The 13134-nt window shown below is 48.4% G+C and overlaps 1 protein-coding gene across 16 annotated transcripts in view; it reads left to right on the top strand.

Moving 5' to 3' along the window:
* ZNF236 (zinc finger protein 236) overlaps positions 1 to 13134 on the top strand; it is a 104467-nt gene that overhangs the window by 18339 nt on the left and 72994 nt on the right. For all 16 annotated transcript variants that reach the window (XR_012379947.1, XM_073898008.1, XM_073898014.1 and 13 more), the window contains 4 exons: positions 7403 to 7581; positions 9832 to 9956; positions 10255 to 10427; positions 12579 to 12722. Coding sequence is in view for 15 of the 16 variants with exons in the window: in XM_073898008.1 (XP_073754109.1) it covers positions 7403 to 7581; positions 9832 to 9956; positions 10255 to 10427; positions 12579 to 12722 (621 nt within the window). In the remaining variant the exon portion in view is untranslated. The remainder of the gene's footprint in view (positions 1 to 7402; positions 7582 to 9831; positions 9957 to 10254; positions 10428 to 12578; positions 12723 to 13134) is intronic.

The raw sequence follows: 13134 nt of genomic DNA, 5'->3' as shown, positions 1-13134 counted from the left end.
GCAGGTCGCCCCTGGCAGACACGTTGTGTACACGCGTACAGTCGCAGGTCGCCCCTGGCAGATGACGTGGGTGGTTTCCAGCCTTGTGTCTGTACAGACAGACAAAGCTACAATGAGCAATCTGCTCATCTACAGATTCTGGTTCTTGTGACTTGCTGGGAAGTACTTCCCAAGTCCCACCGCATTGCACAGCACACACATGCATCGCACAGCCTGGGAGGTCACGCCGATCCCTCCACCTCCAGTTCTCTCCCTCCCATCCTCCACCGTGGGGACCCAGGCTCCTGCAAGGGCACACTCGCCACTCCTTTGCCCTGTCCTGTCATTGCCTCTGAAACAGCTTCGCAGTAGCCTGGCTCAGCCCACTGTAAGTCAGCCTGTGAATATGGTCTAGCCTGGCTCAGCCCACTGTAAGTCAGTCTGTGAACATGGTCTAGGGGCTGAGGGACGTCCAGGGCTCTTGGGTTCAGTCCACGTCCTGTTGTAGGCCCACCCCTTTCCCGTGCGCCCTAACTGCCCTTGACGTGGGTCTAGTTGGTGTGACCACAAAGACAATCCAAAGCAGAGTAGGGGTTGAGGGTGGGGCGGGGGTCGGTTTCAATATCTGGATGGTAACTTACTATTACAAGTCACAGTGACATGAACAAGGGGCATCAGAAGAGCCGCTGCCTCCTGTACCCTCTGCCTGGTCCTCCCAGGGTCCCCGGGGCACTACCACCTTCTCGAGTTTCACCTTTGTCTTTGCTGTGTTTCGCTGTCATGATAAGCAAATGTTCATATGCTTCCTGTTTTCCTTTTCTGGTTTATTATTAATGTGAACGTTAGAATTTTGCCTCGTTAAAAATCAGTTGGTACTTTTACTTAGGTAGACTTAAATTTTTAGATTGTTACAGGGGAAAATTGAACATGTTTACAGGTTTGAATCTTTATTGTCAAAACATCTCAGTAGCCTTCCACCCTTTCCCACGTGATAGGTAGGTGACAAAAACCTGATTGGATGACCAGCACAGGGGGGGTTGATCAGATTAAAACAGCCCATAAAACCCCCTAGACGTAGGAGCTCCAGTGGCAATCCTCTCAGGCCCCCTCCCTCCTCGGGAGCTCTGTACTATCACTTTGCTATCGCTTAATAAACCTTCCTTTGCTGCCACCAAAAAATAACCAAAAAACAAAAAAACATCGCAGTGATGTTTTGTTCATATGGGTTCAGTCTGTTTAAATTCTAAAGTGTTCTAGGATTTTTATTAATATCATTTGGGGGTCTTTCTGTTACATTTTTGTCATTTGTCCATAGGAAAGGAGTGTGTTTTGTGTTTTAGTTTTGTGTTTTAACCAAATAATAATTGGTTAATAAGGTGTTTTGTTTTCACTAGTATGTTGGGGGGTGTCTAGAATAAAATCGACCTGTTGATCAGTATAAGTCATCATAATACGTAGTGATCGCGTTTCCCCTGCCTTTTTATTTTGAGAAATTTCGCACTTGAAAGATTGGTACAATGAATACTCAAGAACAGTGAATCCTTTACCTGGATTGACCAGTTATTAAAATTTGCCAGACACCACCCCTGCCACTTCACCCCATCGTCCTGTTACCGCTTCACCTCTAAACACTTTAGTGCGTGCTTTTCCTCCTGCTCACAAAACCCATCTCAGACCCAAGAGTTACCATTGCTACAGTTGTTGGTCCTCAGAGGCCCTCACCTGGGTGGCAAGGGATGATGTCTTGCCGGAGGTGAGTGTGAAGGGAGGACAGCTCTTCCTTAGGCCTGCAGGCGAGGCCGGGAACAGATGCAGGGGGAGGCGGGGGGGGGGGTGCAGGCCTGGACCAGGGAGGCCGCTCCTGCTGGGCCGCAGTGGAGTTCCCGCGCCCCATCGGTAAGCTTTTCCGCTCAGGCCCAAACCCAGGGGTGGCTTTCTGTTTTTATCCAGTGCTTCGCTCCCCGCAGCCCAGGATTTGTCTTACAAGCTTAGCAGTCCCGTGAACAGCTACTGTTGGTGAATTGGGCCCCGCACAGCTTCTCGAACCCGGGATTTCCCATTCCACACCGATTCCGGCTCGGTGCCTGCCTTTACCTGTGGCAGCTCCCGAAACCCACCTTCACAAGGGCAGCGTGGAGCTCGGCGTCCGCCTGGGCTGCGTCGCCCTGGAGAGGGCCCCTGAGCCGGGCCTGGTGCCGCTGGGCGCCGGGCCCGGAGCCTGGGGCGGCCTGAGAGCCCCCCCGTTTGTCTCTGTGAAATGGAGGCGCTGCTCTGTCTTCCTGAGGCAAGGCAGCAGGCGGCTGGCCATGGGCGCGGGAAGCCTGCCTGGGGACAGGGGAGCAGAGCCTGATCCGAGCGCGGCACACGGGCTGTATACGTGGGACGCGCGGTCGCTGCCGAGAAGGAGCCCCGGCGGCCGCAGCCAGCTGGGCCTGTGGGAAGCCCGCGGGATGGCCTGAGGAAAGGCGTCAGGACAGGGGGGACACGGGCTCCGGGCCGCGAGGGCGACGACGCGAGCCGGGGCTGCGGCTGTGGGTGCTCTCGCAGGGCCCCCGGGGGGCGCTGAGGATGGGTGGGGCCCGTTGTGCTTGTGTGGGAGCAGGGCGCCCGCCGAGGGTGGCGGTGGCACCGCGGGCTGTCCCCTCGCGGGACCCTGCGCCTCGCTGCGTCCCCACTGCACTGCTTCTTCAGCGCGGCCGGCTGAAATCGACTTTGACTTTCTCCGTGGTGGGAAAGGGCGATAACAGTAATTGATCGTTTCCAGACAGTCTTAGTTTCTTGGGCATTGGTTTCAAAATCTTGCCTTCGTTGTCTCTTCTTGTCCACACGCTTTGTCCACGTCTTTTCCCATGTTGTTCCTCCAGGTGGAGCTCACCGTCCTTGGCTCTGAGGGCTGCCTCCCGTGTCCCTTCCTTTGCTGGAGGCGGGCCCTGTGGTTTGTAGCTGTGCCAGGACGGCAGGTCCCCGAAGCCCGCCTGAGCCTCAGTGTCCTCGGAGACAGCCCAGCTGTCTTTGCCTCTCGCTGTCATGGTCGTGACAACGTCAGCGTGCCCTCGTTTCGGACTCCTTTTTTTCTTAAAAAGGCCTTGGAGGAACGTGTATCTGCTGAGATGAGTAGACTCTGCATTTCTGTTCCCGTTGCTGTCCTGTCTTGTGTGTCTCCTCTTGAGTCCCTCAAGCCACCCACGGTCCCGGGGGAGGGAGAGGCTGTGGTGGCGCTGGGGCCCAGGGCCCGCGGCAGGTGGCGGCGCGAATGTGGATGCCGGTCGTGGCCCAGAGCCGCTGTGTCTGCCGCGGAGAGAGACTCAGTCACCTGGCCTGGTCACCCCACGCCGGGCAGGAGCTCCTGGCGAGGGTTCTCCCTGGGCAGAAGCAAAAAGAAGTGCTTGTTTCGGGTGGGAAAATGCGTTGGCCTTGTGTGAAAAATGGGCGCTCTTTTCTTAAAGGGCGGTGTTAGGTTTGGAGTTTTCCTCTGTCCCCTGTGTGGCCTTGTGCGGTTTGGAGTTGGTAGGGCCGCTGTACCCTCCGAGGCTGTCCAGCGCCCTCCCCCGAATCCTACCTCTGTCACGTGGCTCGAGGACGAGGAGGAGGGAGAGGCGCGGTCTGCACGCGGGAGAACACAGTCCCCACGCACAGTGGTGGCAAGTAGTTTCTAGTCAGAGCCCTATGCTCGGTGAGGAGATCTATTACCGTGTAAGAAAGAAGAATAGATATTGGAACACAATTATCAGTCTTTCCCACATATGTTCAAGCACTACATTTCTGGCTACCTTTTTCTTTTTGGCATGTTTTTATTTCTCAGTGACTTGGTATGAATATGGTATTAGTAATACAGGCAGAAGTCCTGACTTTTAGTCACATGCAAAAATAACCTGTAAGGATCCAGCCAGCATGGAGAAGCCTTCCTTTTTTTTTTTTTAAAGATTTTTTTCATTTTATTTGAGAGAGAGAGAGAGAGAGCACGAGAGGGAAGAGGGTCAGAGGGAGAAGCAGACTCCCCGCCGAGCAGGGAGCCCGATGCGGGACTCGATCCCGGGACTCCAGGGTCCTGACCTGAGCCGAAGGCAGTTGCCCAACCGACTGAGCCACCGGGCGCCCCGTGGAGAAGCCTTTCTATCCCAGCCCCCCTCCCCCGCCACAGCGGACACCACCCAGTGGGCACATAACCCGCTGATAGAGGGCTGTGGAAGGCGGGAAGAAGGCTGGCAGCTGAGGGACTTCGGGACCTGAGGAACAGTACGACAGTGAGCTCCTTTGGCTTCTTTTAGTCCCATACACCTGGACAGGTTGCTGGAGAAGCCTGTAGCCTTCTGCCAACAGGCACAGATGAAAATACGCTTCAAGGAAAGCTGGTTCCCCTAAGTTAAAACTGGCAACAAAAGACTGGTTTACCAATAGAAAATTTTTTGACGATGCCCACCCTGCTCCAGCCAAATACCAACTGAGAAATTGCTCAGCAAGGCTGTGAGTGATCTTCTACCCCAGCCTGTCCCGGTTCCTAAACAGATGGCCCTCTGATCCCGTGACCGCCTGGGATCAAGTACAGAGGTAATCTTGCATCTCTCTCTGGCAGAAGGAGGTGGTACCCAGGCTCCGCCACCCGATGTGTTAGCAGAGCCAGGCTGGAAGCTGACCTCTCATACTCTGCCCGGCAGAAGCAGGCAGTGTTGTGATTCTCTGCCAGAGTAGTGCCGGTGGGTCAGTGGGGAGCCGAGCCTCACTGCACCTGACAGCAGTGAGATATGAGGATGCAGGATGGACTAGTCTGCACTGTGCTTTCTACAAGCCCTGGGGTTGGCGGGACCCTGTAGTGAGCCTTCACCCCTGACGTGCTCCTCTGCCGCATCTAGGCGGAGTGACTGCCTGATAAAAGATAAGCAGAGATCTAGAGTCTCACAGCCTGACACCCAGAGTGTCCAGGATACAGTGGAAAATCACTCAACAGACCCAGAACCATGATAGCTCCAACTGTAACGTAATGAGAAAAGACAGCATATTCCAACACTGAAGGGACCCCGATGAAATTATTTGGCAAAGATTTTAAAGCAGTCATCATAAAATTGCTTTAACGATTGTTTTGAAACAAATGAAAAAATTGAATAGAAGAGAGAAGAACCAAAGGGAAATTACAGTGAAAAATGCAGTGAACATAAAGAACTCAGCTGAAGGGCTTGGCAGTGGAATGGGGAACCCGGAGCCTCCCGATGAAGCCCAGGGCAGGGAGAGGACATTCCCTACTGGAGTGTGGAGGGTGTGAGGGATGGTCTGAGGGATGGGGCCACGGGGAAGGGTCATGCGGTGGCCCCTGGCGGGGACCTAGAAGGGCAGCTGTTACAGGGAGAGCGGCTGCAAGGCGGTTAGTATTTATCATATTTTATACTCTGACCTGTAAAAACTAGACCGTCAGCAAGATGAGGGCTGATCAGAATGCCATGCATTTCCCTTGACGAGTTCTGCTTGTCACTCGTCCAGGATGGAAATTACCCAGAAGGGTCTGTTTCTAGGGGACAAAGCAGTCACTACTTCTAGCCTGGAGGACTGCTGGCAGCTCTGAATATGGAGAATGCAGGACAGGGGAATGTCCCTTAGCGGTCGGCGAGGAAGCCAGGTATGGGGCTCCCTGCTAGGGCTTCCTCAAGTGTGGCCAGCTGATGGGACGGGTGGGAGGCGCGTCCTGGCTCCTGGGGCTTTCTGGGTGTGAAGCAGAGGCAAGATGACTCTCCACCACACGCTGGGTTTTGCCCCTGGCCCCGGGGCACTTGCCCTGGCTTTTGCTAAGTGAGGGAGCTGTGTTCCGAGATCAAACAAGTGCAGATAGCCCCTGAAATATACTAATCTCCTCATTAAAAGAATCAAGTGGGGATGGGACAGGTTGGGAGAGCCAAGTTTTATTTCACAATTACAGGAAGGGACACCTGGGGCAGCCCCGAGCAAAAATGAGTGTTTTGCCATATAAATTTAGGAATTTTTTTTTTTTAAGAGATGCAGCCAATTTTGTTAGGTATTTTTTTTCTTTTTGACAATTTCCTGAAAAGAATTTTCTTTATTATCAACAAGATGCTGACATCTTGTAGCTCATTATTTCCTTACATTATTATGTAATAATACTAACTTAATGTTACTTAAGTTGAAATCATTATTGGATTGCTCAGAATATTCCCTTCAGCTCATCTTTTTTTGCCGAGGATGCTCTCAGTATCAATGAACTACTCATTTTAATGGGGTTTACTCACACTTACAGGGCTGTTATGTATAGAAATTAGAAGAAAGTCTGATGGAAGAACTAGCTCAATAACTTTTAATATGTGAAAAATATTTCGTATATATTTTCAAACTAAGATATATCAAAGTAAAATTTATTTTATGTTTGTTGTTGTTGCTGTTGTTATTTGGAAATAACAGTGTCTGCTCATTGACAGGTTATACTCATTTTCTCCCTGTGTTTGGACAGTCTGTGTTGAGGATGGTTTAAAAACCTGTACGACGGAACTCTTGAGTCTGCTCATCCAACTTCGTCCTCAGCCAGCGATTACTCCTGCCGAGAGCTGGGCTGAGGTCTCCCTCTTTGCCCTGCTCTCTGTCGAGCATCTTACACCTGGGCGGCAGGTGCTGTGACATCCCTGTGGTTAACACCCCGATGCCACATGGCTAGTGGTGAACCAGCCCAACTCCAGGCCACATGTACCACTGTTACCTAAAGGACAGAGGAGTCATTTAAAATTTATAGTACCCATATTAAAAGAGTTAAAAAAAAAAAAGAAAAAGAAACAAACCAGATGAAGTAAATTTTATTTTAATATATTTTATTTTGAAAATACATCTAAAATATTATTCACATGTTAAAATTGAGCTGTTTTACGTTCTTGGCTTTTCGCAGTAAGTCTTTGAAATGCTGTGTGTATTTCGTGCTTTTTGCACCGTGCTGTTCAGACCCCGCCTGTTTCAGGTGCTGGGCAAGCCCTGTCTGAATGGAGCCCGTGACCTCTCTCTGTGAGAGCCTGCCTGTGAAACAATGATAAGTGTTTCCATTCAAAAACATCAGCTGTCACTTTGTTTTAAGGTAGTCTGTTAAACTCTGATCTTGATCTGAGTTCTGTCCTGACCCTTCTGTGGCGGTGAAGTCCTTCTGCTTCTTTAATGTTTCCTCAGCACAGGTGTTCGAAAGGCCAGGTACCCAACAGCCAGTCTTTGCTCAAAAATGGCACTGTTCTCTCATCTGCTTCTCTGGGTTTCCTTTTCTTCTAGCCAAGATGATTTTTATATATGCACATTTGGACATAATGACACAGGTTTTGACGGTGAAAATCGTGTTTGTTCCAGAGGAAAGTGTAATTTGTGTATCACCATTTGCATTTCCAGTTCTTTTAAGACGTCGTGGTTTTGAAATGTTCGCTCTGCTCATGGATGGTCTTTGCTTTTGCAGAATCTCATCTGCTCTGAGTGTGGGGATGAGTTCACCCTGCAGAGCCAGTTGGCCATACACATGGAGGAGCACCGCCAGGAGCTGGCTGGGAGCCGGCTTCATGCCTGTAAGGCCTGTAGGAAAGAGTTCGAGACATCCTCCCAGCTGAAGGAGCACATGAAGACTCATTATAAAATTAGGTATGAGCCTTTCCTTGGGCTTGCCAAAAAAAGAAATCTATACAACATATTAAAAATGGGTGTACTTTGCTATGATTGCTTAAAAATATTGTCTACTTTAGAAGCAGCAACACAGCAGCTAATCTGGAATGGTGTCAGGATAGCTTTTAAAACGTGTAAGTCCTAGTCCCGTGTACGGTAAGCAAGAGAAGCTCAAAAATTTAAAGCAGTCATCAGGCTGCAGGAGTCGAAATATTTAGCAAGTATTATAGTGTTAAAAGTTGTGGGACAGGGTACTGACAGAACGTTTTCATAGGTAAATAATGAGGTGTGTATGGTAGATCCACAAGGGCCAGATCAGCACCCTTTATAACAAACAGATTTATTCATACTACCTGTTTAGAACTTCTCTGTTCCTGACACTTGCACTTAGTGTGCATTTAAACATGTGTGAATGAAACTTAATCATTGCAAGCGGCCCTGTCAGACCTGGAGACTTTATGTCCCCACTTTGTGGGTGAGAAGCTCTAGATACAGGACCGAGTTACTTTCCCACGGTTTTACAGCTCGGAGGCTTCAAGCATCAAGGATTTAAACCCTAATTGCCTGGTTTTCGAGCTCATAATAGTGGCTTAATTAGTAGGCTGACAGCCGTGCTCAGTTGTCACACTTGTGGAGCGAGCTGAGGAGTTGTGTGTATGTGTATGTGTGTACTTCCTAGTAACAACTACAACCACTACAGCAGTGTCCACACCAGTTAATAAAGGGTATATACTGTGTGAAGACTTTGTCGGATTTGTTCACCCTCTTAGGCGCTGTGTTTTAGTGGCGTGGACGGCACACCCCACAGGGCCCGCACCGCCTTACCCTTCCCACGCCCTCCACTCTGCCTTTTGTCGACTAATGGGGGCCCCGAGCATGCTGCATGTGCCCCATCACGCTAGGTTTTTATTTGGATGAAGCTTTAACAGAGGCAGGTTTGGTGTGTCTCCGAGGGTTTTGGAGAGATGACGAAGGGTGTCTAGGCGGTCAGCATGCAGTCGGCTGCGCTGGCTTCTGGCCCTTCTGGGATGGAGGGACGGGCCAGACAGACAGCCTCATCCTCATGGAATGTGCATTTATCAGGGAGATGAGTCAGTGTGACACTTTCAGATAGTGCTTGTGTGGAGAAGGGAAGAAAGCTGGATTGCTCTGGGGCAGTGCTGGGAAGGTGGGCAGGTTGGTGAGCGGGCTGTTGAGGCGGGCCACGCTGAGGAGGGTGTCTGAAACGAGGAGGGCCATGCGGGCCAGGAAGGGGAGAGCAGTTGCCACAGCGCAGCTGCAGTGAGTTTTCGCTGCACTGGAACGCAGAAAGGAGGCTGGCGCTTGGGAGCCCACCGTGGAGGGGAGCTTGCTGGCGCTGGGTATGAAGGAGGTGGGCCCCGGGGCTGAGGGCCTCAGGAGGCCATCCTGGGAATGAGGATTGTATCCCAAGGGTAGGGGAAGTCTGCCCCCAACTTCCCCTGTGGGGTGGCTGTGGGGGGTGGTGTTGAGGCAGAGAGGCCGGTGAACCATCACAGCGGACGGTGGTGGTCTGGTAACTGAAAAGTGGGGAGGTCTGAGCATCTCTGGAGGTGTTTTGAGTGAAACCGGTAGCTTTTGAAGATGGACTTGCAGTCGGGGGCGAGAGGGAGAATCGGGAGCGACTCCTAAGGTTTAACCTTGCCCAACTGGGAGCTGCTGTTTCCTGGGTGGGGTAGCAGCAGGAGGGGGATGAACAGAATCCTGTTTGGCTCCCACTAGCTCGCAGCCCAGGCAGCCGAGCGCAGAGACGTCAGGCGGAGAGGGAGACGTCTGGGATTGGTGTCAGGGGTGCTGGAGGGAGAACTTGGAGGTCCTCAGCCCATGGATGGTGCTGAGGAGCAAGGAGACTGGAGGACAAAGCACGACTTGGCAGTGTAGGGATCGTACCCACACACGTCTTTACGTCTGAGCAGCACAGGTAGAGCTGTGTCCAGAAGGGACATTCTCACCTCTCCCCTCCAAGAAAAGAAAGCCAAGTTTATCTTTTCATTAGATAGGGAAAAATGAATTTTATGGTAATGAACACTACCAAACAACTGCATGTCTGTGTGTATCTGTTTGTGGAGACACACACTTACATGTGATTGATTTTCTCATTAAAGCATGTTCTGACCGCCGGTCATCCACACTTGCTGGTAGCATTTTAATTGTGAAATTGTAATACAGAGGAGACGACTTCATGACTATTTTCCCCCCGTGTTATACTAGGGTATCAAGTACAAGGTCTTATAACCGGAACATCGACAGGAGCGGATTCACATATTCATGCCCGCACTGTGGAAAGACATTTCAAAAGCCAAGTCAGTTAACTCGGCATATTAGGATACACACAGGTATGAAATACATTCACTTTTGGGCGATTTATGATACGGCTTAGAGGAAAGAACGTGTGTTAGAGCCAGCTAGAACTGGATGGTAATGTTGGCTTTTCTGTCCTTTGCTCTGTGACCTTGGTCTTTACTTTGAGATTTTGAGTAGTCAGTTGGATGCATGTGTCTACAGTACGGGGTGATGTTCTGGCTGGACAGATAGGTTTGGGGTCTTGGGTTTGGGGGTAATGTATTTCTCTTTTAATTCATCGGATGCTTACACATGTGGAATTATATTTTGATCATTTTTCTCCCTCTCTAGGTGAAAGGCCATTTAAATGTAGTGAATGTGGGAAAGCTTTTAACCAGAAGGGGGCATTGCAAACTCACATGATTAAGCATACAGGTGAAAAACCCCATGCCTGTGCCTTTTGTCCTGCTGCCTTTTCTCAAAAAGGGAATCTCCAGTCCCACGTGCAGAGAGTTCACTCAGAGGTAAACATCGAACTCGGGTCTGTGTGGTGCTCGTGGGGGTGCGGTCGATGGCTCTGGAGTTAATGAGTGAGCCTGAGAAATTCTTTTCTACTTTTATTTATTTATTTATTTATTAAAAAGATTATTTATTTATTTATTTGACAGAGAGAGACACAGCGAGAGAGGGAACACAAGCAGGGGGAGTGGGAGAGGGAGAAGCAGGCTTCCCGGGGAGGAGGGAGCCCGATGCAGGGCTCGATCCCAGGACCCTGGCACCGTGACCTGAGCCGAAGGCAGACGCTCAACGACTGAGCCACCCAGGCTCCCTCTTTTCTACTTTTAAAATACAGGTTTAGAGTTTGTGCAGAGCAGACCTTGTTTTAAACAAGCAAATAGGTACATCTCTGTGTGGACACCTTACTGACTTCCGTGTGGAGAGATAGAAAATATCTTTTTGTGGCCTTATGGATGCTATTATAGCTTTGATGAGTAAATGTTTGAAGATAATCATAATACCTTTGTTAGTTACAATCCATCGGTCTGGTTGTTAACATTTCATCCCTTTAGCAAACTTGAAACACAGACACTATCAAGTCTAAGAAATTGAAAGACAAGAAATAAATTGAGAGGAAAAAAGTATTTTTCTTATTACTATCGTTATTGCTAAACTCACCCATGGCCTCATTCACGTTTTTTATCAGCCAGAGCCCTGGTCTGTGTGTTTCCCTCCATGTGAATTATTTCAGTGAGACTGTTGTTCACCATTTCTTGTTGTCTGCAGATCATACTGATTTGTAAAATGTCTGGAAGTATTTCTCTTAAGCAGGTTAACCTTTGCTCTTTCCTGATTTGGTGTTTGATTTATAGTCTAATTGTAGAATATAAATTAATGCTCAAGTGACAGAAACACTTTTGTCATAGATCATTTTATTTTATGTATAACTGTTTTGCAGAATGAAGACTCATATTCTTTAAAAGCAAATGTGTATCTTTTTATTTTTTCCTTGATGCTTTAAGTATCACTGAAATAAAAAAAAACCCTCCACCCTTCACATAGTTTATAAACATATTCAGCCTTCCATATGTGAGTTACTTTTTAAAACTAAGTTTTATTTTCTAAGACCCAGACACCTGAGGAGGAACACATAAATACTAGTGAGGCAGTGATAATGTGGAGTGAGGTTTCCTTTAGATCTCAGAAGAATAGAAGTGGCCTGTACCAGTTATTCTGGGGGTGCTGCCTCTGTGTGCAGACGATTGCTTCGGGATGGCTGCTTACTCGTGTGGCACCCAGAGAGACCTCATTCCCCTCCCCCCGCTGGCAGCCTGCTGAGATGCCCACCGGTGCTCCTGAGGTCAACGAAACCCCTCTGGGGGCTTGCTTGGCTCCTGGCCTGAGAGCCCCGGGGTCCTGTGGTGGGGCAGATGGCTGTGTTCCAGAAATGACCTCAAAGGGTTGGTTTGTAAATATTATCCAGTCCTGTGACAAACCTTAAATTTGGTTCTTAACAAGGTGCTAGAAATGGAACAGAATATCCGTGTGCAGAGAAGGCCGGTCCGTATTCAAACCAGCCTTCGTAATTACAAGAATAACTACCGCCGGGCTTAAATAATGGCGAAGGAAGAGTTGAGATGCTTTCTGTGTACCCGGAGGTTCTGCTTCATTTCCCTCCCCTCCAGGGTCCCCTGTTGGCTTTATCATAACTGTGTACAAAGTAGTTGCTGACATGGAGTATTGGGATTGGTGATGGAAGCTTACACGGGGTGCAGCCCTCCTTCCCAGCCTGTGTATCGTAACGCACCAAAGGCTTAGTTAGAGTGCTGCTCACACCTGTGTTACACTGTGCGTAACCACTGAAGAAACAGACTGTAAGTCAGGTATCTTATTTTCACCAAATTACAATAACTGGAAACTATGTCTTCTTACTTCCAAATCTGTTCTTATTTATGGAAAAGACTATGAAATTTCAATTAATTTCACACTGGCAAGGTCAATGCAAGAGTTGGGTCATTGATTTTAGAACTATCCAGTTTGAAAGAAAAAGTAATGTTAAATGGTTAGATTGTTTCTGCCATTTTTAATGGAATGGTAAATTATGATTTGCTGTAATTTAAATATTTTTGTCTAATAGTTAATTGTAAAAAACAGTTTTTTCTCTTTTGTTCTTTAAGGTCAAGAATGGCCCTACCTATAATTGTACAGAATGTAGTTGTGTATTTAAAAGTCTAGGTAGCTTGAACACTCATATCAGCAAGATGCACATGGGCGGACCACAGAATCCAGCAAGCTCTACAGAGACCGCTCATGTTTTAACGGTGAGTCTAGCAAGCTGCTTGATAGGGGGATAACCTTTTACCAAAATTGGTCATCTTAATTGTGACCTTTAAAGTGGAATATTATTTAGTACCACAAAGGTGCTATGAAAGTTTTCTATAAGGAGGTAAGAGTACTTTCTTATTTTTTTAATTAGTGAAAGAAAATCAATCTTTTTAAACTTCAGATTAGTATCAGATGATCCTGATTTAAGAACTGTCACCTGAACCAATGAAAAGCACGCAAAATGCAATCATTAATTTATGAAATGGTAATTCTTACAGTGCTATTGATGGTTACTGTTGACTATTCTTTATCCCTGTGTGATGACTTAAGAATCAGTTAACCATTGTAAAATAGTATTTCTCCATGTCTGATGGGACAGTGGTAATTTTTTCCTGAGGATGTGGCCTT

The sequence above is a fragment of the Callorhinus ursinus genome, unplaced genomic scaffold (genome assembly GCF_003265705.2).
Source record: "Callorhinus ursinus isolate GAN/ISIS: 27379988/994484 unplaced genomic scaffold, GSC_fseal_2.0 scaffold11, whole genome shotgun sequence".
NCBI classification, from domain to species: domain Eukaryota; kingdom Metazoa; phylum Chordata; class Mammalia; order Carnivora; family Otariidae; genus Callorhinus; species Callorhinus ursinus.
The sequence above is the reverse complement of the archived record's forward strand: the minus strand, read 5'-3'. Positions and strand labels throughout refer to the sequence as shown.